The 27,546-nt window shown below is 39.8% G+C and overlaps 1 protein-coding gene across 1 annotated transcript in view; it reads left to right on the top strand.

Annotated features, from left to right (window-relative positions):
- The first annotated feature begins 238 nt into the window (after nucleotides 1-238).
- Nucleotides 239-27,546, top strand: part of ANOS1 (anosmin 1) — a 136,346-nt gene continuing 109,038 nt past the window's right edge. The window contains exons 1-2 of the mRNA XM_066176795.1: nucleotides 239-638; nucleotides 25,345-25,392. Of these exons, the coding sequence (XP_066032892.1) occupies nucleotides 447-638; nucleotides 25,345-25,392 (240 nt within the window). The 5' untranslated portion in view covers nucleotides 239-446. The remainder of the gene's footprint in view (nucleotides 639-25,344; nucleotides 25,393-27,546) is intronic.

Raw genomic sequence — 27,546 nt, 5'->3', positions numbered from 1 at the left:
AGCCACCCCCACGCAGCCGGCCTGCGCGCAGGTACAGGGACGGGGACGGGGACAGGTACAGGGGGTCGGGCTCGGCGGCCGGCCCGTGCCCGCAGGTGGCGGCGTGCGGGTCAGGCTCCGGCCGCCGCCCGCCCCGGCCTGCCGCGGGCACGGGCCCGCCCGCCGCCGCCGGCGCTCGGCGCAGCCAATGGCGCGGCCGCTGCCAGCATCGGCCCGCCCGCTGCCGGCGGGGGAGGGCTGTGGGCCGGGGCGGGCGGGCGGGACGGAGGAGGACGGGGGTGAGGGGAGTTGAATGATTGAACTTTCTTGTGTAGTTTCTGCGGCGCGGAGGTGTCCGTCCCCGGCGCAGCCCGGCACCAGCCCGCGGAGCGGGAGCGAGCTTGCCCCGGCGCCTGCAGCCCCCCGCGCCGCCCGGCCGCCCCTCTGCCCTCCTCTCCCGCAGAGCGATGGTGCGGAGGGCGCCCGGCGTGTCCCTCGCCCTGCTCCTCTGGGTGACGGCCGCCTGCGGGAGCCCCGACGGGCCGGGGGCCGCCGCCGCCGCCCGAAGGCAGGAGGAAGCTTTCGCCGCCGCCAGATGCACCTCCAGGTGCCTGAGCCTCCAGATCACCCGCATCTCCGCCTTCTTCAAGCATTTCCAGGTAGGGGCATGGCACCGCGCGGGGAGCCCCTCTGCCGCCGTCCGGAGACCGTGTGTCGCGCCGTGCGCGGGGTGGGGGCGGAAAGGACGGCCGGGGCCGGGGCGCCTCTTGGCGAACTTGGGGGCCCGCACTCCCAGGGGATGGCCGGCACGTGGAGGCGCCGGACAGGTGGGCACTTGTCCCGCGGCAGCGCTGAGCCTCGTCGGTGCCTGCGGGAGCCGACCGGGCTCCCTGCCTGGCGGGTCGTGGGGCTCCTGGCACGCTGTGCCCTGGCTCCTCGCAGGTGCCCGGCGCTCCCGGCCGCTGCCTCCGGTGGTGTCGGAGGCGGCGGGGCGGGCGCGACACGGTGCTCCCGGGCCGGCGGTGCGCTTGTCCTGCTGAGCGACGGGCGGTGCGGCGGCGATCCCGCGGGGCTCCGCCTGCCTGCGCCAGGCAGGCTGGTGGTTCGCTTCCCCAGCCCGGTGGGAAAGTTTGAGCCTGTTCTTGAAGAGCGATAATCATGAGCGTGTAATACTTGGTTTTGACCTCCTGAAAGGTGAGGATGGGGGAATAACGCGCTTTTTTTTTTTTTTTTTTTTTTTTTTTTTTTTTTTTTTTTTTTTTTTTTGTCTTCTTTTCTATTCTGGGGCAGAGAGGCACATCTCTGGCTTAACGGGAGTGGACAAATAGGGATAAAGTGTGGAGAGATGGAATTGAAGTGGTGGGGGACCTGCGAAGCTTAAAATGAAAGCTGGAAGCAGTGTGGAGCTAGTGCAAGAGCAGCGGGGTGTCTTCCCGTCCTTTCCCCTCTTCTAGTTACACACGCACCTTTCCCTTTTCCTTTCCCCACCTGTTCTCACTGCGCAAATATTAAACCAAGGCGAATTCCTCCAAATGATGGAAACGCTTCCGAGCTGCAAGGCGTTTTCCCTCCCCAGAGCCCCAGCCCCCTTGGGGCAGGGCTGGCCAGCTCGCTGTGAAGGGACTCACCTCGGCCCTTCGGGGTGCCGCATCTCAGCGGCGCGCCGGGAACGCGCCGCTCGCTCACCGCGGGCTTGCCGCTCGGTGAGGAACCGGGAGCGCCCGCCCAAATGCTTTGGGTGGAGTTGCGTTTGGGGCAAAGGTGTTGGCACCAAAGGCAGGTGTCAGAGGTATTTAAGGATAAACCGATTTAAAAAAAAAAAGAAAGAAAAAGAAAAGTGTTAAAGGGGAGCTGAGTGTGTGCGTTGTAAGGGCAGCAGGAAGTTGTTGGGTGCCTGCAGCCGGGTTTGGGTTGAAGGGACCGGGCTTCGCACCCGACCCGGGACGGGCGGAGGAGCGGCTGCCGTGCTCTGGCCGCTGTCCCGCGGGGCTCGGCCGGAGCGCTCGCTGTCAGCGTGGTCTGTGCATCACGGGATGCCCTCAAAGGAGGATACCCATTAATATAGTTCATTATCCCGGAGAGCGGTTAGTATTTTTTATTGCCATGTCAAGCAGTTGTAACTCACTTGTTTTACAGTTTCAGTGGCTAAAGAGGCAGTTTAGATCAAACCAATTCAGAGTGAAAGGCTTTTTTTTTTTTTTTTTTTTTTTTTTTTTTTTTTTTTTTTTTTGTGTGTGTGTGTGTGTGTGTTTTCTTGGCAAGATTTCTTTTTCAACGTAAAACTGCTGACAGAATGCACACTGCCAAACAATCGTGATTACATTTTAATTAGCTAGAGTGAAATAGTAGGGAATTGCTCAGTGAGGACTTGATAACTGGCTGGTTTTTTTGTAATCAGTTGAAAATCTCAGCGTTTTAACCCCAACCTGCTAAAGCTCGTGGTAATTTATCTTAATTACTAGGGATTAAACTCCTGTTAGGCATGAAACGACTGTAATGTTTAGAAAATAAACTGCTCTCGTTTATAAAAGTTAAGCTCTCCATTGTCTTATAATGAGGAAAAGGAGGAGAGTTTTAAAGTACATCAAGCATCCAGTGTTCTCACAGGAGACTGATAACACACAGTGGACTGTAGAATGTGCAGGTTTGGGCCAGATTATTCTGTGCAGGCTAAAGGGTATGATGTTCCTTCCATTCCTTTCTCTTCTCCCTCCTTCTAGCCATTCCCCTCCCCTCCCATCTCAACTGGTAGCAATTTCTGGAGTTCTTTTCATTTCAGATACCCACTTATCTTGTAATCTGATTCAACCTTTGAAGCAAACTAGCTCTTCCCAATCAGAGCAGGAAGGAACTCTAGTGTCTCCCAGTTAGGCAAGAATTGAAAGTAGACTGACCCACTCATTTCTCAGCCCTGCTTTAGATACAGCCTCAGTGGTGGGGGTCAGGGAGACAGCAGCTGGATGCTTTGCAAGAGATCATGTCTCCAAAACTTCACAGAGACTTAATTTCACATAGTTTATGGTACTAAAATCACATTGCTTACAACTTTTTGAAGAGAATGAGGTAGTATGAATAGGAAGTCTGGGTTAATTCTACACCTTTTGGCTCTTGTTTGAATGGCAACTAATATTGTTCCAACTTCCAAATGTTCACAAGGGATTTTAATTCATTTCCCCCCCTCACAGGGAATTTTCACCCATTTTTCTTTACTGTCCTTATTTTTAAAAGTTTCAAGGGAGATATTTGTTAATTTACACTTGAGAAGCATTGCTAAGCCTATTTTAATGTACACTGTCAGTACGAAATTATTTTAACTGAAGAATAGGTCAAATAATATTTTTTTTTCATGTAGACTATTGATGTGGGCTAGAAGAAGAATCAGTCACCTAAATCAAAACCCTTTGATTTTCAGAATGCTTGTTGAAGGGGCATGGATACCTGTTTATTTCTATGAAACCCCCGTGGCCAGGGGAGTTTTCCTGTTTTGGTGGTGTTGGGAAGTTCCATGTAGAGGTTGTACCAAAGGATATGTGCGATCATTAAAAGAGTTACGTACCACATGGGTCTTACACCCAATGAAATGTGTGTGTTTTATATCTATGGCCTATCTCCAGGCCATGAACTTCCACAGAGACCATGCTAGCACAAAGTCCTTTCATCCTAAGCAATCAACCAAAAAAAAACTGAGCAGAAGGGGTCATAATGGATTCTTCTTTTATATAAGAACTTAATAATTGCGTGTTCATCCACAGTAGAGAATTATGTTTAATGTCTAAATGAAGGGACTCCAACATATCTCTTCTGTCTTACTGGAAAGTGTTCAATCGTGGGCTTTAGCTTGCTCTGAAAATTTGCAGATGGGAGAAAGCATTTTTATCTCAGCTGTGTGACTTCGGCCCCTGGACAGCACCAAATGGAGCATTCATTGATCAGAATGAGTAAGGGCAAAGAGTACTCATCTCTCTAGCCTTAAGTACTTATTTTAAACTATTTTGGGTGTTGACACTAAAGTTTTACTATGACTGTTGCAAAACCTGTGTGAGGGAGGAATTGGAGCATTCACTGAACCTGTCCATGCTCTTGGGTCACTGCCTTGAGAAAACAGAATTCCTAGTGCTGTGCTTTTTCTGACAAAATTCTCTCTAAAACACCTGAACAGGGGAGTGCGGCAAGAGTGTTCTTCCAGTGAGCAAGAGCATGACCATCAAATGGCCTGTATAGGAGGAGAAGGTGTAGATTTGAACCTTCCAGTCCTATATTGTAATCAGTGTTGTGTGCATTTGGCTGTTATCTAAAAGAGCATGCCTGGATGCTCTTTAGTTAGTATGGTGCCATTATAAAATGGGAAGGGCAATTCCTCCTCTAGTTTGGCATGAGAGGAAAGACCAAGGTGTCTGGCTCCATATGAAACACCAGGACTGTGAATCCAGTGTTGAAGAAGACATACTATTTTACGGACAGAAGTTGTACAGTGATGTCATTGGATATATTCTTTCCCTCAGCATTTTCTTGTTAAGGCAGTTTCTGTCTCAGTGTTTCAGTTGATCTCCAGGAGAAAGGTACAAATTTTAATTTGATGTATTCAAAATTTTTTGTGAATCTAGTTTTATGGTAATTTAGTATAGTAAAGCCCTATGAAGATGAGGTCAGTTACTACACAAGTTTTTGTTTTCTTGAAAAGGGTATGGGTATAAACAAGGATTTCATAGCTGGACAAGAGGCCTGAATGCTCAGATTAGTTTTGCTAGGGCTTTTCTGCATAACCTGCCTGTTTTATTGGAGTGAGACTAAACTCCTTGCATTGCTACCTGTGGGTGTTGCCTTTCCCATTTGTGATATTAGTTGTGGACGAACTCGTTTTGTTTTGGGGGAGCAGGCATGGCAGTGACCTTTAGTGTTTTGTTTTCAAGTTGAGTGAAAAAACAATTTGGATTTTAATCTCTACTGCCAGCCATCTGAGCCATGTTTTTAAAATGATGTGATTAAAATTTTCTTTGTGAATAAGAGCATGAACATCATGGTAACTACTTAGGTTAAAAATGTTGTGGAGGACAAACTGTTTACTTGACCTGTGGACTTGCTGATCTTTGTCTTAGCTGGTATCTGTTATAGACCTCTCAAGCTCAAGTGTCTTCCTGCGCAATATGTGCAACTTGATAATTTACTTAAGACAGAGGAGTTGTCAGTCTTGTTTATTGGGTCAAAAGCTGAGAGGGTGGTAGAACATGCCCTAAGAATTTGGGGTAGTTGCCAGTAAAATTGCCTGTTTTTGTGGTGTGGAGTCACTGGAGAGGTTACAGCCTATGCTCCCAGAGTAACAGTAGCTGAGGCTAAACAGCACCTCCTGGCAACTTGTTCTAGTGTTTAACCACCCACAGTAATAAAAAAGGTGTTTTCTCATGTTCAGATGAAGTTTCCCGACTTTCAGATTTGGCCATTACCTCTTGTCCTGTTACTGGGTTTCACTGAGAAGAGTCTGGCTTCATTTTCTCTACTTTCTCCCATCAGGTACTTAAAAAACATTGATGGGAAACCATCGAGGCTTTTCTGTTCCAGACTAAACATTCCCAGTTCTTCTGGTCTCTTCTCATGTGAGAGAAATTACCATCCCTTTTCTGGGCTCCCTCCCTTAAGTCCGCTTCTTTCCATGTACTGAAGAACCCAGTACTGGACCTACCACTCCAGGTGTGGAGGAGTGACTAGAACAGAGAACAGTATTGGCTATTTCAAAGATGTAATGCCTGCTAAATACTGTTACTTGCTTCTAAATTAATTTTCATTATTTAGATTTTCTTACATGAATTCATATATGACCATTTATGATTGTCAGTGCAATAAAACAAAAATGCTAATGCTTAATCAATTTTTTCTATCTTTTTAGATATTGGTATATCTCACTATAGTTATAAATTTTTTTGAGGGGATAATCTTCAATAGTAAATTGAATCTTACCAAATCCATTTCTTTATTTGGGGAAAGTCCAGATACATGGAGATGTATACATGTTGTGTGATCCAGAATTGTGATTGCCGTTTGAACATGCTTATGAGAGATTGTTTGGACACATTAAACTGGCTAGAAACATACAGGCAACTCTGTGGATGACCTTGGTCACACTGGGGCTCTGTGTTCCTGTTGACTTATTTGCAAAGTGGATGAATTGTAACTGAAAATTTTTGATACAACATAGACATTCCTTGAGTGGTAAGCCAGTTTTGTGATATATGGAAGGAAATTAGAGAGAAATTTCCTCTTGTAAATGTGATTTAGTGTAAATCTAATAGTAATATACTATGATTTAGTACTTAGGAATTACTACTAAGCTAGATGAGCCAAGGCTCATTCAAAATTGTTTTTGAAAGTATGGAAAAATATTGTTTTAAGCTAATAGAGCCATATGTTGCATAATGTTTAGTAGTTGTAAAAGGGAAGAGTAAAGCCTTAAAAGTTTGTTATATTGAATGACTGATAACTACATGGTGTAGGAAGTTGTTTTTACTGTTGTGGAAGGACTGTTGCCTTTCAGGACAACTGAAGTTTTTGAAGAAAAACAGGCAATTCTTTTAAGTAAGTAATAAAAAGTTCTCAGATTTTATATCTGCAAGCAAATAATGTGCAAGTGATTACCTCTAGATAAGCAATACCAGATTTCACCTACAAGTCAGGAAGCTAGTTGTCTAAATGCCAGCACATCTGCCTTCAAATTGCCTGTAACTCCAAAGTGACTGCACCTGCAATAGGTCCCAGCTGGGAAAGTGGTGGCCAGGCCAAAAGTCTAGGGTGCATGTGTGTCTCTGTGCTCTGCTGTAGAGAAGCTGGAAGTTGTGAAGAAACCATTTGTTGTAACTGTCTCAAATGATTCTGTAACTATAAATTGTTTTTCGTTAAATCTTTTGGAAAGCTATGTGGTACTTTTGTAATGAGATACGATAGATATGCACTGTGTTATTCCCAGAATGTTTCAGTTCCAATGGACAGGCTGCCCAGGCACTGAGTCTACTTAGTTCTCTTGGGATGTGCTCACAACCTTTTCTAAATGTGAAGATGTGTGCCATCTGCTTTTGTTGCCATTTCAGTGCTCACCCCCTTTCCCAAAATAGCCCTTGTGTTAAATAATTCTGACTTTCATATGTCTTGTAAAGCACACTGCTGTTAATTTATTTCCATAGACAAATTGTAGCATTTGTCATTACTTTGTTTTTCTCAAACTCGTTAAAAGTCCCAATCATTCTCCCGTTTCTAATGTTTGTATGGTGCATGATCTGGATAATTATCCTGGCATTTGGTGTGCTGTTATTATCACGATCTGTAGTCATAAACAAAAGGTGCACAGATCTAACCATGTTAGGTAAAACCTGTGTTTTGAATAACAATGGTTGCATCTAGTGAAAACAGCTGCGTTGTTCACCATGTTGTGTAACTGAGCCATAGTAAGTCTTTGCTGTTGTAACCTGGTCTGGTATGAACCTCCCTGATTTCAGTGGGAGTTATATTAACTTTCCCATAAGCAGGCCCAGATCTCTTTGGCCTCAGTGAGTGCTTGCATAGTTGATATGAGTGCAGGGGTTTACACCGCCTGGTAGTTGTTTTCTAGTGGTTTTGATGACTCAGACTTGCTCTTGCTTTCCTAAATTAAAATACTTGTCTGTGTCTCAAGTGTAAGTTTAAATGCAAATCAGCTGAACTGTATGAAAATGTAAGTGAATGGTGAACAACTGTACTGAACAATAGGAGTTGCCGAGATATTTTTCTCACATTTACTTGTGTGTTCTTACATACTAAGAAAAAGATTTCTTTATGCTTGTGTTCATAAAATTAAAATTGCTGTTAATTTGGTAAATGTGCTGGATACCCAACAGGTGCAATAAACCCAACAGGAATTACTAATACGTTTAAAAGCTGACATTTTATGTATAGAAAATATTGGCAAATAATAGTTTAAATGTCACAATCGTGTTGGTGAGGGGGTGGAGATGCTGCTTTTGAAAAGCATTAGAAAACTTCTGAAAGAAAAACGCTGTCTTTTTCTGTTGAAAGATATAGCCACTTAATACAGAGCAAAAGGGTTTTCAGATGGGTAGTGTTCATATTAAAACTATTACTAAAGCATTACTTTTTGTCTCAATATGGGTTGTCTCTGTGATTAACTAGTGCTCTGAACTTAATTTAAATGTATTTGATTTAGTAAATGTTGTATAAGGAAAAAACCCTCAAAACATTACATTTCTGAGGCAACTTGAAAAGCAGACTGATTTTCCAAATGTTCATCATTTGTCATTTTGTAAAGGGTGGTTTCTTAAGATTGAGTGCTGAATTTGTGTTTACTGACCTACATCTCCACTGGCCATTCTGTGTGAATTTTTGCTCTCTCTGACTTGCTGAATTGGACTACATAGCCAACTTTTGTAAACAGAAAAAGAAAGTGCTGTAATTTAGCATCCGTATTTTTAAAGATTGAAAGTAGGAATAATGACCCAGTATCAGGGGCATCCTACAGAAGACAGAGATCTGTATTGATATTCAGTAGCTTGGTACCTAGCAAATGTAAACCTTGCACTCAAAAAGCACTTGCCTAGGAATTTACTCCAAGAATCTTCATTTTTTGATCTTTCCCACAGCTGAGCCTTATAAGGCTTTATGCTTCAAAAACCTTTGAAGTCTATGAAAAGCCTTCTGTTGATTTCAGCTGGATCAGGTCCATGTATGAACACTAGTTCCATGTAGTCAACAAAGCAGAGTGCTGTGAGCTTGGTGTCCCAACTCCAGTAGTATCCTTTTTTCAGTCTTTTAATGACCAAGAGGTCACACGACACAGAGAAGGAGAACTGGAGGTGTTGAAAGGTAAGTGGACCCTTTAAACTTGAAAGTAGAGTACTGTTCCTTTCATCTCTGATTAAAATGAATCACATAGTCCTTCCATCCACTGAAAAGAGTATCAGATATTTCCAGATTTGGGGAACAACCCCAGTCTAAAATTTTAATCGAATTTCTGTTGTCTTCTGTGAATATCATTTGCACCAATGTGTCTCTCTAAACTGTAAAAGAGATATGACATCAAAGTTATGTACATATGTATATAATTACATTCCTTTAAAAAAGCGGAGACTTGTCTCAAGCTTGTGAAGGATGTGACTCCCCTGGTAAAGCAGCTGAGATTGCTGAGGAGCAAAAGTCTTCAGAACTTGTAGGAGAAGCAAGAAAAGAGACGAAGTCTCAGAATGGAGAAGGTGGAGATGGGTGAACTCTAGCAGGCTTACAATCATGGAAGGAGAAATTGTGTGAGAGTAGAGGGCACTGTAGAATTTCTCGTGACACAATTAATTAAAATTGAGGAATTATGGAACCAGAGGAGATGTGTAATGGGTCTGTAGGAAGAGTCGTTTGTAACTGTTTTTTTGTGAATGTTTTTTTTCCTTTTCTTTCTCAGCTGCTTGAGGTTTTACTTGGTTTAACAATTTTATTTTTTCATCTTTGCAACATAGTAAAAATGTTTTGAAACATTTTTTTTTTGTCTTCATTGAAGAGGTCAGTTTCAGGAAAATGAAACTGACACTTCTTTCAAGTCAGAACTTAGACAAACTGCTGCCACTGTAATTCCTCAAGTGGTCATAGCTGTAACTGCAAACCTGGCCAAGGTAGTGAAGCCTGTTTTTTCTGCCTGTGAGGGCTGCAATCTAGCTGTCAGGGATCCTGTAATAAGATAATATGCGGGAAATAGGATTGTTTTAGAGCAAATGTCTTCTGTCTAGACAGTCAGAAATTGAGGCTGATGGTAAAGATTGGATGAGAATAATGTACTAATTTGGTCTAGTGCAAATGTAGTTCAACCTTCCTTGCCATTCTTATGAGAATTTAGATGCATAGTTCTGTTTTTCTTTTTTTAATGGATTACTCTTTAGGGAAGTTATCTTTGCAGTAATTTATATCGAAAAAAAAAGAAAAAGAAAAGCAGTCTTAGTTCATGTACATGAATGTGATTTCTCAGCTAGTGATTTAGGCCATGAGCATAGGGCAATACATCATTTGTATTTAACTGATCATGCTTTTTAACTGCTAATGACTGGAACATTCCAGTCAGGCCTCAGGGCATTTTTGGACCTAGACACTAAAAATTCATTTTTTTGACCTCAGTGCTATAAGAGGTTTGGGTTTCCTTTGAATTTAGCACATGGCTGAACAGATACGTGAAGCAGCAAATAGTGAGGAAGGGGTGATAACAGTGTATTATGATGATGATGATGATGTTGTAATACAGTGACTATTTGTCATTCTCTTCCCCAGAATTTCTATCCCTATATATAACCTATTTAAACAGTGTGGCTTTTTTTTCTTTTTTGCTTAGGTGATGGTTGTAGCTCCTTCGACAACAATAAAATCATGTTAATGTGTAACTGCAACTAGACAATAATGAATCACACTATTATCTACCCCCATTTTAATTAGTTGCAAAGACTGTATAATATGTTGACATTTAATTTTTACCTAACAATTTTGGGAAGGGAACTGGAACTAAAAGAGCTCGAGGCTTTCTTCTGTTTTGAAATTTCCTTCTATGCAACTGTGAACTGAGATCAAGAATTAGGCAAACATTGGTCAGTCTGGATATGCAGTAGGTGGAAGAAACGTTTGGGATTAGAAAAACTGACACAAAGAGGTAAGAATAATCCAATTAATGAAGAGTGTGTCACTTCACATCAAACTTAGTAGCAGCTATGGGACATGTTTGTCAGGATAGATAAGGAGAGAAGATGTAGATTTTTACAGCTAGGATCTTATTGCAGGATTTCTTTCTTTGAGTTAAAAAGTTGAATACACAATGTGAAAGACAGTAGGCTTTTGTTAAGTTTCATGGTTTTTCTGTCCAGTGGATCCTCACTGACCAAGTGGAGTAGAAATGCACACATGCATCATATTAGTTCATCTTGTAAAAGATTTGGTTTATTCATAGATTCAAACCCATGTGTTTGAGCACTGGGCATCACTGAAGCCCAGATTTTCAGTGGCAATTAATGTGTAACGGCAACCAATTATTTCAAGTCTTCTCCCTGTCTTCAAAACTGTCCTTATGCAGAAAAAGAGGGCACCAGTATGAACTAGACTTGAAAGTTAAACTTAACCTCAGCAGTTTTCCAGATTGTAGAAATGTGAACATTTACGAACATTTCCTAATGAATGTGTTGGCTTGCCTTTGTTTTGGAATAGAAAACATGACTTGGTTAAAGACTGAAGAACTTTACAAATTAATGTAGGGTAGGCTCATGTTGTTTTCTTTAACTGGAGATCTTCCAGATTTCTGGCTGATACTCATTGATTCTTCCGTTTATATAATTAGTAGCTTAAGGCAGGATTTTTCTGGAGCTTTTGTTTCTGGCCTGAGTTTGATATCCCTACACTTGCTAGTAATGTATCCAACTGTTTCAATGGAAATAAGCTTAGGCCAGTGAAAATATACTAGAAGTACCTGTTTAGAGTTTATAGATAAAAACAAGGAAGTTCAGTATACCATCTTATTGTATCATGAGATCTTTCTTTTCAATTCAGAGTGGTAGTAAATAGCACAATGCCATTAGAACAAAGTAAAACTGAATTACCAGTTGTGTGCTAGATGTAAAGCACCTTTAAATATTTTTAGAAGAGATTCTTTCAGATGACAAGAGAAGGTAGAAGCAATTTAATGTCACCAGAGCTAAGTACCACTAAATACAGTAGACAAACATTTTTAAAAAAGATGAGATACTCCCCAGTTTCTGATTGTTACTCCATGTATCCAGGTGCCCTCAGGGATTCCATAGTATCCCTGTAAGTTTCATCAACAGGCATGGCTTTTTCTCTTAATAATAGGAGCAGATGTCAATTTTTTATGCCTCTAAGATGCTTAGTCATACCCAGTAGATGCATCTGGTATAGATCGAGCCTCAGTTAACTTGTTCTCACCCGTGAACTTCCCACTGAGAAAGTAAATGGAGCAGAGCTCCTCAGTCCAATGAAAAAGAAACTTGAATATTATCGATCTACTTGTAGTACCAGAACCTCCGACACTATCTTTCTTTCTGAATTGCTTTACACAGGTAAGAAGGCTAGTAAAATGGAAGGAAACTTTATATTTGGGACAGCATTGCTGGAGCATATCACCAGTATCAGAGACTTTTCAAGAAGGGAACACCTGAAATATTTTTCAGGCTTGCACAAAAAGGTGCTTTAAGAAAGAGAAATAGACTCTTAATATGAAATACCACTGATAGTACAAGTTATTGACAACTGGTATTAACTGCAGTTGTCCACATCTTATGAGTTTAAGAATATATATTGCAATGTGTAATTGTGGCTGTTGATTTAGATTAAAGATATAAAAGTAAATGCTAGACTTTACAACTGGTGTGATCCTTGCAGTGGAATTCTGTGAAATTCCATATCCAATTGTATGCATTAACTGGAGGCTTTCAAATGCTGTGGCTTGTGGTAGGGACTTAGGCTGTGCTTTGACATCTCTCATGTTACAAGCCTTTCAGTAACTTCAATGCAAATTAACCTGATTTAATTTTACCTCTTTTACCTGGTGCCAGAAAGGTCTGAAACATGATGGACCTGTCAGCAAATGATTGTTCTGCAAAACAGCTACGTCTCTGGTAACCATATGTGTTAATGACAAATGCTTCAGTTCTGCCTTGAAGAGAGATTTATTTTCCTTTTATGGTATGTCTTCATTAGTTAGTTATAAGACTGTGTTCTAAAAACCTGGCATATGAAGTGCTTTTATGTTTGTGGAAAATTTTATGGCAATGTGATGAAGCAACATAAATCTTCCTCTGAAGATTGTCACTGAAAAAAGATCAAGTTAATACCCCTGTACCTTGAATTATATGAGTAGTTTTAGTATATTGTTATCAATAGAATTTAATGTTGATTTTTTTCTCTCTCTCATCTGTCCTTTCACAGTCTTAGGCTGCTTGCAAGGTGGTCTAGAACACTGGACTGCAGCCATTGTCCCATGGAATATACCTTTTTTGTAGCATACAATTCTTAAACTGGAAAAAGCTGCTAAGGAAACTGGAAGAATATATTGTAACTTGCATTAAAAGGCTGTTTCTCTCAGGAATATACTGTCAGTGTGCAGGGCCAAAGCGTCCAGGCTAGGATCAGGTTAGCAGATGTGTTAAATTTCAAGCAGAAAGGGACTCACCCACCCTTCAGTGTGCTCCTTCAATTGATGCCTGTTTTCCATTCATTGTCCACACAATGTCATTGCAACTTCTCCTGTTATGGGAGCTATTACCATTCCTTAAAATAGGATAGGAATAAGAACGTGGTCTGCACACAAACGCCAGCAGGGTTTACAGGTCTGGGAGCTGGGGAAAGACAGCAGCCCTGACTGGTCTGGAGAAGGCTGTCGACTTCCTCTGCTTGTGTGACACTGTTGGGAGAAGGACGTTCAATACGTGATGTGATGTGTGGTACCTGAGCAGATGCTGCTGGCATCTACTAGTCTTTATGACAGGCTTAATTTGGCAGCCCTGTGTGTTGGCCTTCATACAGGCCAGAAATGAGAGCTGGGTTGGGAAAGGATAGGCCAAGGACAAAAAAAACCGTGAGCGATGGAGAGAAGAGTGTTAACCTGTCTGATACGATTTTTGTTGAGTTGTGCTTTAGAGATGAAACAATAAATTGTGGCCTTGTTAAACTGCGCCCATTGCATCTCTTCTGTCTCTCTGCAACATCTGCAGCGAAGGCAGATGTATGGAAATATTAATAATATATATCAGGGAAATAAGACTTTTTTTCTGAAATGCTGCTTTAACTGTTGTGGTGAAAGACTTTTTTTGTCTCTGTGTGGTTTCTAACAATATTGTGTTGGTTTTGGTTCAGATTGCAGATGGGCTATTCTGTTTAAGTCCAAGGGGCATTTTTATTTGGAAAAAATCTCTAATTCCTGAGTGCCACAGCCCTTCTGCAAATGTTTCTAGGAAATCCCAGGTCTGGTGAGGTGCACACCACTCACTGAGACAGGTCTTCTGTGGAAAATGGAAAAAAAATCCCCAAAGACTGTTTACACAACTGTTAGACCTCCAAGGACTTTGTTAATTTTTACACTTTTTACTTTTGAGAGCTTTGCTACACTCCAAAACATGATTTTTGTATAAAAAATGCTATAAATATTAATAGATGTCTGGAGCTACCAATGAATAATTACGGTCACATTTTAAACTGCGTATTTCATCTGTAGGATTGTTATTTGTGCAGAGTTTTACTGCTGAGGTTATACTTTGCTACGTACTTTAAAAATAATAAAAGATAATGAAATGAAGTATTCATATTGGCAATTATGTTTATTGAGCTTATTGTCTTAAAAGAGGAAAAATTTTATAGTGATAAATCAAGACAATAGGAATAAGTAGATACTTGTCACAAAGATTTTATGTTGAGAAAGATGGTGCATGGAATTCATATTTTTGTTTGTTTTCCTTTAAAAGGGAAATGAAAATATTTGTATCCTTCAACTTGTGGGGATATGCTGCTACTGTGGCTTGAAATATTTAGTATCTTGTAAACTAGTAACGCATGCCAAAGAGAAATGAAATGCTTTCCTGGAGTTTATCATGTGAATTTCATGCAATTATGTTGGAAATATATTGGAGGGTTTTTCACAAATGGGATGGGATTACTGAAAGATATTCCTTGAGCTTTATTGCGACATCAGCCTCATAAAAAGGTTTGAGACAATTGATAGAAGGCAACAGCTCACGTCTTGTCAGCAGCCGCCAAAGATCTCTGTTACAGGGCATTTTAAAAACTTTCCAGCCAATAGCATATTGCTAAAGCTTACAGGCAATTGTTCTAGCCGATCACTAAAAGCACACGCACACCTGCTTCAAACAATGCATGCTTATATTCTTTCTATTAACAATACACAGTGCTGCATTATTAAGCATAAAACCTTCTGTTATCTTGCTGGGCATATTTTTCTGCAGTCTTAAGGTCTATCCTGGCCAGGCCTAAAGACTCAAACTGTTGTTTCGTGTCCTTACTTGATATGCCTGTTGTATCTTTTCTAGTTTTAGGCTTTGCATCTGCAGCTGACTCTAAACTCTGCCCTTTCTTTTTCTGAGGCCTGCTTTCACAGCTTTCTGAAAGTCTCTTTACCTTTACTATTTCCCACAGAAATAAATAGTGTGTTAAGCTCAAGAATGTGAACATATAGTTTGATGCTACCTGGCTGAGTCATAGTAACATGGCTACTGAAGAGCTACAAAGTTTGAAGGACAGGTTGTGTATCCATACCCTTGCCAAAGTTACAAGTGTATTATATAATGATGTCCCTCTCATACATGCCAGGAGAAAATGCAATGAAGCATCACATGGCCAGTATGTAGTACAGTACGATGCATTTGGCAGTTTTTGTGAAAAGAAATTACTCCACGACAATACAACATGCGTGGACTACAAGTTTGTGTAGTTTGTGGTTAGATTATTTATAATGGACATTTTAGTTGATATAAAAATGCATGGTTGTTATTCTATGTCTGTGTGTGTGGTTTATTAAGGATGTGAGACAACAGAACTTAAACATTTTGCAAGTCTGGAAAGAAACGCTGCCCTGACTGGCCCTGAAACAGTGTGGCTTTTGAGGAGAATTTAGTCGAATAGGAAGCACTGAATTACTACTCCTGTGTGTTTGGGAGATGTTAGAAATGTCTGAGGTGTATCTACGCATAAGTGTTTTAATGTGGATCAGAGTTTGCTTTGGGAGTGTGTATCTTAAGTGTCATGATCACCTTTTCTTTCACATCATGGGCCAGTCTGAGAGTTCATGCAATGGACTCATGGATTAACACAACTGGGGGAGATAATCCAGGGGCATCTAATGTGCTTTAGCAAATAATGGGCCTGGTGTCCGTGGGACCAGACTAGAATTAGTTGAAGAAAAGGGGAGGGTTGTAATATGTGTAGCACATACATCAAGCCCACCAAGACCAGCTGTTTTGCTCGATAGGTGTGTTTCTATGGTTCACTTGGCTTCCTAGGGAGTTGGTAGCTGATTTTGGCATGCTCTGTTGTAGGCAGCGGAGACAAATGCAGCCTCTGATCAACATACCACATCACATGCTGTTGGGAGTCACCCAACTAACCAGTAATCTTATAATTATAGAGAATAGTAATATGGACTATGATTTTCAGTTATAAAATCAGCTCAGCATTCAAAGCGGCATGCAAACATTTCTGAAACATTGAATCCTATGGTGTATTGTGAACCAGTTGTATTTTTTTCAAATACAAAGTAGGTTGTATATGTCTGCATTTATATTGTATTTTACACAAGTAAGCATTATGTTTTTAGGATTCATTTTTGTTCTTATTTTTGGGTGTTAGTTTCCCAATGCTACACTTCTGTCACATCCTTGAGCGAGCATGTACTTTTATTATCTCATAATTTCACGTGTAGCAAGTCTAGTTTATGACACAAAAGGTGCATTAGCATTTTGGAAAGGTGGGGATTTTGAAACATAGCTTACAAACAAGTAGTTGGCAAACTATCTTTTGCTTCCTGTATTAATGCTATTTGACTAGTTTCTGTTCACTTCAACTGGATTCTTAATCCTAAAAAATGTGTTTGAAATTTGGCCCAAATATACGTTAAGATTCAATATGTAACTTTAATATCTTCAAGTTAGTGTATTTAATTAGTCAGTGTATTTAATTCCTCCTGTTGCATGGAGAAGTGAAGTTTATTTCATCTGGATTCTTTTACAGATTGGTAAAAACTTCTGCTAAATAGAATAAGACCTCAGTTGAGATCAGTCTTAGAAGTGGTAAGAGTGAGGTCTGTGAAACCACAAGAAGGCAGTCATAACTCACAAGTGTGTGGAGACACAAGGATTCCTGTGGCTCATTTGTTTTTACAGCTTGTGTTTATCTAGTAGTCTTTCTGTACATTTGAGAAGACTGCTCTAAAAAGAGGAAAGGTGTCCCATACTTAGAGATGCAAGTTTAATCCAAGCAATAATTAGTCTGTTTTCAAAGTTGCCGGTCTTTTTGCTGTTCCATTGGTAGTGGTCTTTAAGTTTTGATGATTGTATTTCTAGGAACCTGCTAATGATGACAACCAGAGAACAAATAGTGTTGTGTCTCATGATTTAGGTGATGGTTGCTGATTTTACTTAATTTCTTTTTTAATTACTCTGGTCTAATTTTTTTTTTTTTTAAATTCTGTTTTTGGTGTATTGCTGTGTGTAGCAGCAATAAAGGTTGACTTTGTATGAACTGTTTAGGAAATATCAATGCAAAGTTTAGGTCAACATGGTTCTATTTGTAGCCATTCATCTACAGGAGGACCCACCATATCATTGTGATAGGAACTAGCACATTACAGATAACGGATATGTCAGTGTAAATCCAAAAGAAAACCTGACTAATACGTTCTAAAAATTATTTGTGATATCCATTTTCTAGTGTTAAATCCAGATGTTTAAAATTAGATGGCAGTGTGAGTCACACTGTGACCCATGATAATTTAATTTTGGTTTATATTTGCAAACTGCAGTTATGTCAGAGAATGATTTTTTTGGCTGATCAGTTTTATAATTATTTCTTACATTCAGTCATCTCTTTAACTTAATTACTTTGGGTTAACCATTAACCAGCATTGACTTTTCTATGGTTTAAACATATGTGGTATAAAAACGGCTACCTCTAAGGGGGGTTGTACATTTGATTTAGTTGTGAGGAATCACTGGTTAGTTACAGTAACAGAGTAACTTCAGGTGTTTGTTTCAAAATCTGTTCTTGCCCTCAGCTTCTTTTTTCATGATACTGTTGCTCAGTGTGGTGGTTTTCTTTATTATTATTTTTATTTTTTAAGAGTTGCATGTTGTTGTAAGATGGCAGAGGAAATATATGTACATAGTTAAGATTAATGCTGAATTTCTACGTGTGTTTATATAACACAGTCATAAAGTTATCTGGTAATAATATATTAAACAGTGTGACTAATATGTGCTAAGTGCTGTTTGATCCCCTACTTTTTCTCATGTTAGAGTTCTGTGCAGTATTTTTTTGTTGCTGTTTTTGTTTTGTTCTAGTAGGTTTTATATGCTTTTTTGTTTTATCTTGTTTGGGTGATCTTTATTTGGTTTCAGTGTTGAAATTTTGCTTTGTGCTTTTGCTAACTGGAATAAAGTCTAAGGACATTATTTACACATCAGGAATAAATGAAGTTGTTATTATAGATTTTGAAGCACAGTCTTGTGTTGTCAGTCTCAGCGTGGATTGGCTCTCAGGGCATGGAAAGCCAGGGGCTGAACTCATTGCAGGTTATGGCCTCTTCGAGGGAAGCAGCCCCAAAGGGGCTGGCGTGGGGTGGGCAGAGCTGGGTGCTGGTGACAGGGTCATCAACAGCCTCAGGCATGGCAAAAAAATGAGCCAGGGTCAGCTGTGGGATGAGTGGGTTCATGGTGTGCTGGTGGAGGAAGGTCAGGGCTCAAAGGGTTTTAGTGAATGGGGCCACATCTGGCTGATGCTGGTCATCACTGGTGTTCCTCAGGGTTCAGTTCTAGAGCCAGCTCTGTTCAATACATTTATCAGTGCTCTGGATGCAGAAGGTGAATGCACCATTAGTGCAAGTTTGCTGATGAGACCAAACTGGGAGGTGCTGGTGACTCCTTTGGGAGGGATGAGAGGCCTGGCATAGGGACCTAGATAGGTTAGAGTATTGGGCAATGTTTAATGGCTTGACATTTACCTAGTAAAAAATGTTGGATTCTGCATAATGCTGGGCACAAGTATAAACTGGCAGAGGAGGAGCTGGAGAGCAGCCCTTCAGAAAAGGATCTGGGGTGATGGTCAGCATCAGGCTGAATAGGAATCAGCAGGGTGCCAAAGCAGCCGAGAGGGCAAATCACATCCTGAAGTGCATCAAACACAGCACCACCAGATGCTCAACATGGTGATTATCCCACTGTATTCAGCGTTGCGGTGGCCTCTCCTCGAGGGCTGTGGGCAGTTCTGGGCCCCACAATTTAATAAGGGTGTGAATGCGTCCAGAGGAGGGCAACAAAGCCAGTGACAGGGTTGGAAGACATGTCCTGAGAGCTGTGGCTGAGGACTTTGGGCTTGTCTAGTTTGGAGAGGACAAGGCTGAAGGGTGACCTCATTGCTTTCTTTCTGAAAAGGGGAAGTGGAGAGGAAGGTGCTGATCTCTTCCTCCTGGGATCTACTGACAGGACAGATGGGAATGGCTCAAAGCTACACAGTAACATTGAATTTATTATTTGTCGATGCTTACTTTTTTCAGTTTCATTCTTTATTAGAACCATTATACGGCAACAGAAATCCCTTAATAAGGAATTATTTGTGTAAAATATAATGTACAATGAAATCAGAAACTATATAAAGAGAAAAATGTACTAATTTCAGTTGTTTGTATTTCCTTCCTTTCTTTCCTGAATGGAAGCCAAGGAACCAGAATATTACTGCTATTTTGTTGTATTTTATGGGTGTCTTCATTTCCTACTGTTCTTCTATCCATGGCTTCTCCAGTAGATGGTCTTCAAACTTGACATAGCCTGGACAAGCATGTAGTAGAAACAATGCTCAAAATATGTTTGCATAAGTTGTCACTGAAAGAGCCAGTCTTGTTTCTGAGGTGGACCTTGCTATTGAACTTTATAACTTTCACCACCTCCAGCTCCGTGTTTCTCCTGTTCATTTCTACAGAGTGGATTGGTTTCACTGGCCAGGTTTTAGTCTTCACTCTAGCCTGTTGCTGAGTTATCTCAAGGTGCATAAGGGCTTAAATTTGCTGTAACTTGGTGAGAGACTTCGGAGGCAGGTGTTCATAGTGTTGCATAACAGGGTATCCTCTTTTCTTTTTCCTGCCTTATTTTCAAAGAAAAATATGTTCCAGTTATTTATGTACAAAAGGATAACTAAATACCAGAACCCAGGAGTGGTGGTACTGTGGTTCACCTGCCCATACATTTACTATGTTTGTGTTTAATCTTGACAGAAGGGCTTTGAGAAATAAATTTTTCTTTGGCATTTTCTATCTTTTTGTTTTGATCTCTCTCCCCACTAAGTGTACAGACTTTTCTGAAATTCATTCCTAAGTACATACTTTTGATTTGGGAGCTGGGAAGCCTAGTTTGAATTTGTTGATTCCATTTTGCACCTTAGGTTCACATTTCAGAGCTGGGCCTGGGGACGCACAGCACTGACATAGAGAAGTCCCTGTATTAATTTGTGTCATTGTGAACATGCAGTCAGGAAATGCATGTCAAACACAAGTTATACTTTACTGTTACTTTTAATTTCATGGTGTTGAGATTTTTTGAAAGGATAAGGAAAATGTATATAGGGAGCTTCTCTTTAAATTCATCATTGCAGCAGTTATTGATTTGTCTACTCAAATGTTCTGTTTTACTTCAGTGGGTACTGTTATTTGAAAGTTTTATTTCTATGCTTTTTTGTCATTTGAAAGAATCAGTGAGGTCGTCAAGAGAGGCCCCTTCTGAGAGACAGTGGTTTCACACAAATGTGAATTGAAGATTGGGCAGGGAAGAAGAGATTTCCAAAACTGATAATAGGTATACAGCTACTGTCATAGCAGATTAAGTGGCTAGTGAATTTTCATAGCCCATCTCTGGCATTTCAAAAGAAGGGTTGTATCTCCTAGCATAATTATGGACAGAGATGCAAATTAAGTAATTTTATACTGGAGTTGTTTTGCCATTGCTTCAGTTAAAGACCAGTTTGTACTTGCTTGTGAATGTTATTAACTTTTTTTCCCATGAGGCCCACTGTAGATAGAAGGAGATTGATTTTTCCTACTTCTCTACATGTATTTTTTCCTTCCAAGAGATGCAGCACAGCTTTTCTTTTTTCAAGGCACAGAATATAGACATTTGTCTTAACTGTTTAGGACCAGGGACACTTGTGGTTTACCAGAGGAAAGCAAGTATACACAAATAATTGCTGAAATGAATCTTGTAGTATGATCTTGTAATCCTGTGAGTCTTGTAATATTTATCTATTGTTTTGTTTTAGGTTTTTTCTCCCCTCCTGTTTTCCTTTTGTAAGCTCTTTTTCTGGTGCATGTGAAACAGCCCTGGTCTTTGAAGGTCTGATTCTTGAAGTTTTTTTAGCGTTTCCTTCCTGGCAGATTGAAAGTGTGTGGGGCTCAGGTGGTGACCTGAGTTCCTCTGATCTGTCTCCTATATGCTGTTGGAGACTGCTTTAGTTTCCTTGGCCTGCCATCTTTCAAATGATGTGTCAGGCCTGGGAAGATGGGATACCTGGGGTTTGCCCTGTTGAGTGCAGTTTGCTCTCTTCAGTATGCAGATTAAGATGCTTCAAGGTTACCCTGAAGATACTCAGTGCAAGGCTTATAAATGGGTAGGAACAGTGGTGTTTAACTCTTTCCTGAGGCTATTCCTGCACTGCAGATTGAAGCCACCACTAAAGGCTAAGTCAAAACTCTCACCAGCATTAAGTCAAGTCAGAACTGGGTTTGAAGAAAAACAGATATGAGGAAACTGAGAATGTAATGTGGGAGCATGTAAACTGCTACAGATAAAACACAAATTTCTGATAATTTGAAATTATGGTTTCAGCCAGGTACACTGGCATGAGCAATAATCACGGCTGAATGTTTGCGATTAACCGTCTGTTAAGATGCAGAGTGGAGGAGAGCCTTCTTTTAGTATTTGTACTTGCTCTGACACTTTGCTGTTCAAAGGAAGCCTGTAGGATTTGTTTTTCCTTGTACAATGAAAGATTATTCACATCATGTTAGTTTGTATGAAGTTGAAGTTGCTAAACAATATTTTTACGTTTTGATAGACTTCCTTTTTAACTCCAGTACTCGTAGTTTTCAGTAGAGAAATGAAAACAGTTGTAGATGTTGAAATTGTCTTGTAAGGGAACCACACATCTGGGCATTTATGGCTTTATTGTCCCAAGTAACAGAAAAAATTTAAAAGCAGAAGTGCTTTTTCTAGTTCAGTGGAAAGTAGCAGCGTAACTGAAACAAAGTGGTGAGCTGCTACTGATGTTTTTGCAATCAGCTACTTCTGTCACATTTTATGTGAAGAAGAAAGGGGGATAAATTGAAACTAGCGCATAAAATATTGTTTTAACATTGCTGCTGGCTAGATTTGTAAATGGAAATAATAAATTCTAATACAGCATTGAGAGTAATACTAAAGAATTCCCACTAGCTTATGTTATTTACAGCTGTTCTAAAGTTTTATTTCTTTTATTTATGTCTCTTTTCAAAGAGGTTAGACCTGAGATGGTGCTCATAGTTAGCTAATCTTATGCTAGTGAATCTCAGTTTTAGCTAAATTTTACATTAATGACGTTATTATAAATGTAATGATAGTGTTATAAAATCAAATAGTATTGCATTGTAATCTGCTAGAAGATAAAATAAATATTCATAAAATATTGAAGTTAAATGGTATGAACTGATGGTTTTAAAATGCTCCTACATAACTACAAATAAGTGAAAAGGAGTGAAAAAGAGTGGATATGTCTTTGTATTTATTATCCTGATAGCTTCCTTGGTAATACAGGAGTAGAAATTGTTAGCATTTCAGCTCATATGAAAAAAAGACATATAAATTTTCTGAAGTTCAGATGAAGAGTTGGTGAAAGCCAAACCATTCTGTGATTCTGACTGTGGAGATGGTTGAAGTCACTTACAAAATGATGGATGTTAGAAGGGATCTTTAAAGGTCATCTAGTCCATCCCTCCTGCCCCGGGATCTTCCATGAGATCGTGTTGGTCATTGAACAGTTCCAGTGATGGAGCATCCACCACTTCTCTGGCCTACCTGTTTCACTATCTCACTACTCCTGACATGAAAAGTTTCTTCTTTAGATCCAGTCTAAATCTACGCTCTCTCAGTTTTCATCTGTTGCCCTTTGTTCTGTCGCTACAGGCCTTGGTCTCTCTGTCTGTCTTGGAAGCCCTCTTCTTATAATGAAAGGCTGCAATAAGGTGTCTTTGGAGCATTCTCTTCTCCAGGCTGAACAACCCCAAGTGTCTCACCCTTTATTTAAAGGTGCTCTGGTCCTCAGATCATTTTCGTGGCTCTTCTCTGGACCCGCTTCAACAGGTCCTTGACTTTCTTGTCCTGAGGATCCCAGAACTGCATGCAGTTCTCCATGTGTGGCTCATGAGAGCAGATTAAAGGAGGATGATCCTTTCCCTTTACCTGCTGGCCCTATCTTGAAAGCTTTTGTGAACTTGTGACTGCACACTTGTATGAAGACATGTATAAACATGATCTTTTTAAACATTCACAAAGAGAGACCCAGCATAGGCTTCATAGCTGTGGTAGCAAATCACTGTGTTCAAGCTTACAAACTTTGCTGAGATCAGAGCACAGTGCTGCAGTTTTGAAAAACTATTGTGGTTGTCTCCATTACAATGATTCTAATGTATCTATTTCTCCTTCTGAATTGTACATTGACAGAATATTTTTTACTTTATCTGTGTCAGTTTTATCCATAAAAATTTATCTATTGTTGTGGTTAAGAGCCAGCTAAGCTTGACATGTGCTCCTCACTCAGTTGATCCGTGGGTGGGACTGGGGAGAGTATCAGAACAGTAAAGGTAGAAAAACATCATGGGTTGTGATAAAGACAGTTTAATAGGTAAAGCAAAAGCCATGCACAGAAACAAAGCAAGGAGTAATTTCACTGTTTCCCAGATGTTCATCCATCCTCTTTGCCATGCATAGTGGTGATTTGGGAAGACAAATGCCATCACTCCAAATATTCATCTCCTCCTCCTCCTCCTCCCCTTGGCATTATATGTTGAGTATGATACCATACTGTATGGAATATACCTTTGGTCAGTTGGGATCTTGGGATCATCTGTCATAGCTGTGTCCCCTCCCAACTCCTTGTGCACCTCCAACCCTCACTGGTGGGATGGGGTGAGGAGCAGAAAAAGCCTTGATGCTGTATGGAAGCACTTGTAAGCACTTCTCAGCAGTAACAAAAACATCCCCCTGTTATCAACACTGCTTCCAGCACAAATCCAAAACATAGACCATACTAGCTACTGTGAAGAAAATCATGCCAGATGAAACCAACCTATGTAACATACGTATATTATTCCATTATTTGCACTCTTTAATAAAAAAAAAAAAAAGAAAAAAATTAAGGGGAGAGAGAAAGAGGTATAGTGGTGCTGTATAGGTACTTTTCATTCTGGCCTACCTGGATTCCTCCTCCTTGGAAACTGTTTTCCAGATCTTTAGTTGATGCCAACAGTGATGGTATACTGCAGTTACATTCCTTGGGGGAATACCTTGCCTAATTCCTATGAAAAGAATTACTCCCTCATAGACTGACAATTTTAGTCCAGTTCTGAACAATAAATATACCAGAATCTTCATCCATTCTGTTTCCAGAGTGTGAACTTTTAAATGATGGAAGAAGTACATACATATAATGTCTTAAGTACGTCGGCTTAGGATGTGTTGCAGAATTTGTACCCCATTTCTCATGTTAAGTCATTTAGGTCTTCCTGATGTTGTTTCAATTTTCCATTATACAGAAACTAAATCATTATTTTGCTTCATCTTTTAACACCAAAAACATACACTTCTGAGCTGTAAGTTTTTTTTAACCAGGAAATACTGTTTCCAAAACTGACTTTTCAGAAATGCCTCTAGAAGAATAGCAAGTTGCTGTTTGTCCCTGTGCCAGTTTCATATTTCTTTCTCTTCTCATAATGTTTTCTTTTCTTTTAGCTTAAATTGTTATTTTGCATGTTATGCTGTATCGCTTGTTTAACTGCAGTCAGGAAAATCAGAGCTATACTGTTTTCTTATCTTGGAAATGCACTTTATTATCAAAAAAACAAAATAGGACTGGTACATACGACTTTTGGAAAACTCATGTTGCATTTAGTTGAATTTTCCATTTACTTAAAAGTTGTTCATTATCTTTGCTTGACAATTTATTTTAAATGTGCAATATTGAAATGCAACTAATGGACTTTTCATAAATCACTAGTAATCTATATCAATTTTTAAAATGCAAGTGTTACCTTTTGTCTACTAGTTAGCAATTCTAGACAACAAGTGTTTACAAAGATGGCCTAAAAGATGACTTTGGTCAGTTTTCCATCAAACTTGCCATTTGAAATGCTTTCCTAACCTTTTTAGGTTCAGTTTACACTTGTGTGAGCCTTGAACTCCACAAAAGGAACTTGGAGTCAGGATTGGTACTTATGTTGTGGCACAACATCATTGTCTAAGCAGAACTGGATGGTGTATTCCATTTAAATATGTTAGGGTGAATATGTCTAGCCTGAAAGAAATATTAATATTCATATACATTTCCTTTGTCTTTCAGAACAATGGGTCACTTGCTTGGTGCCAGAATCATAAACAGTGTTCAAAGGTAAATCTGTTCTTTTCCTCTCTAATTTGTGTTACCTATCTGCTTTCAGTCTCTTGTCTGTAGATAAAGTGCTTTTCTTCTTAGCCTGTTTTCAGAAGTGTCTGTTTATATTTTATTTGGAAACCTCAACCTTTAATAAAATATCAGAAATTAAAGACAAGTGATTTACTATTTCAGGACAAAGGAACCATGTTGGGGAATACATATCAAGCATAGTTAAACCAATATAATTCTGTCATTTTAAGAAAGTTTACACTGGCTAGAAACTGGTGTCTCATTTGCAGTTGTTTCAGTGTTTTTGGTCAGAAGAGAGTAAAAGAGAGACTTATTGACAGTCTTTGTTAGACTTCAAACAAAGTCTGCTTTGTTTGAAGTCTAACAAAGACTGTCAATGACTTAAAAATCTTCCTCTAATGGCTCCAGGGTATTTCAACATTCAGTATTTCATTCTGTTTAAGTATTTAATTTTTATGTTGAACCTGAATTTCTTTGAAATCCTATTGGCTCTGCTGATGCCCCATTCCCGTTCTAGCACTTAAAAAGTAGGTGAGCTAATTGTCCACTGGTTCTTCTTTGCAAGGGTCTTCCTATGGTGTCTGGATGGAAGCAACAATGATTTGGGAGCTTTAAGGGTTCAAGTGGAATTGCACCTTTGTTGCTGACTGTTCATAAACCTCATGGAAGCTGCATTCATTGGAAAATTGCCTAAATATACTAAAAATGTATTTCTACAATTATTTAGGCCTTTTAACTTAAATAATTATCCATGAAGGTTGGACTGAAAATGGAATTATATCTAAGTAGAATTGTTTTTTATTGTTTCAATAATGTAATTGATATTAAGTGCTGATCCTAACACTTGATTTTAGCATGTTGATTTCTTGTATACCTTTAAAGAATGAGATTACACATCCGCTGATCTAGCTTCTGTTGACATAAAAGGGATTGGAAATGGGCCGATTTTTTGACAGTTCTGTTGCAGGTAAATAAAACAGTTAATTGCTTTTATCAGTATTAAAATCCCAGGGTATGACAGTGTCAATCTAAGAAAAGAATGGAACATTTCTGATTAGCTGTGCCACACTACTAAGGATTTCACTTCTGCAATGAAATCTTACCATTCTTAAAATTCTTCTTGAAAACCCCAAACAGATGTGCAAAGGGCATATTTCATGACAACGGAATGGCCTTTGCAGGAAAGCATGTGGGCCTTGTTCCATAGTGATCCTGATACAATTTTTTAAAAATTTAGTTGTGAAGGCTACTGAGGTAAGTGATCTGAAAGGTTCGGATCCAATGTTTTGTGTCTGCCCAACAAAGAAGGAATCATACAAGAAAAGTCCACGTTTTAAAGCAGGGCAGAAGTTATAGGAATATCTCTCTGAGTCACTCACAAGTTTATTGAATCCACATAAGGTGTATATAAGCTGACATGAATTTTATCTTGAAATTGAATCAGTATCTTGAAACTAGTGTAAGAATGCTACAAATTAATATTCTATTGTATTACAAAACAATGATAGTTTAAGTTTTAAATTACTTAACGTGTGCTTTGCAGTCATGTTACCCCATGTTTTTCATTCTTTCTTAGGAAGGTAATATATTTTCTTTAAGAAAGCAGCTTTGCCATTTAGAAAATAAATGAATATAACCTTGGCCAAATTGTTAGAGGAGCTGAATTTAAGCATAACGTCTTTTCAGGATGGCTTTGATTTTCTGTGTTTTGCAATGTGAAATTATACAATTGCTTTAGCTAATTGAAATTTTCAAAGTGATGGGGGGAATTCAGTCAAACTTTTAAAATGCAAATTCCTTTCACTGCTTCTCAGCACCTCGGTGGAGGAGGTTTATATGAGTGTGACAGGTAGTGGAGAATTCCACAAGGAATGGTGTGCTGCTTAACCTTTCTACAGCTAACATGGAAGGCTTTGTTGTAGATATAAAGGTTAGGGGGAGCCTTGGCTTCCGTGACCATGAGATTGTGGAATTCAATATTGGGCAAGAAGGAGGCAGGGCAACAAGTAAGATAGTAAGCATGGCCTTCAGGAGAGCAAGCTTTAGCCTCTTTAGGGGTCTTCTTGGAAGAATCCTATGGGAACAGATCCTGTGGGGAGGAGGGGTCCAGGAGACATAGTTAATCTTAAGGATCAGTTC

This window comes from Chamaea fasciata, unplaced genomic scaffold, assembly GCF_029207755.1.
Source record: "Chamaea fasciata isolate MVZ Bird 193981 ecotype frontalis unplaced genomic scaffold, bChaFas1.0.hap1 SCAF_2, whole genome shotgun sequence".
In the NCBI taxonomy this organism is placed as follows: Eukaryota; Metazoa; Chordata; class Aves; order Passeriformes; family Sylviidae; genus Chamaea; species Chamaea fasciata.
The sequence above is the reverse complement of the archived record's forward strand: the minus strand, read 5'-3'. Positions and strand labels throughout refer to the sequence as shown.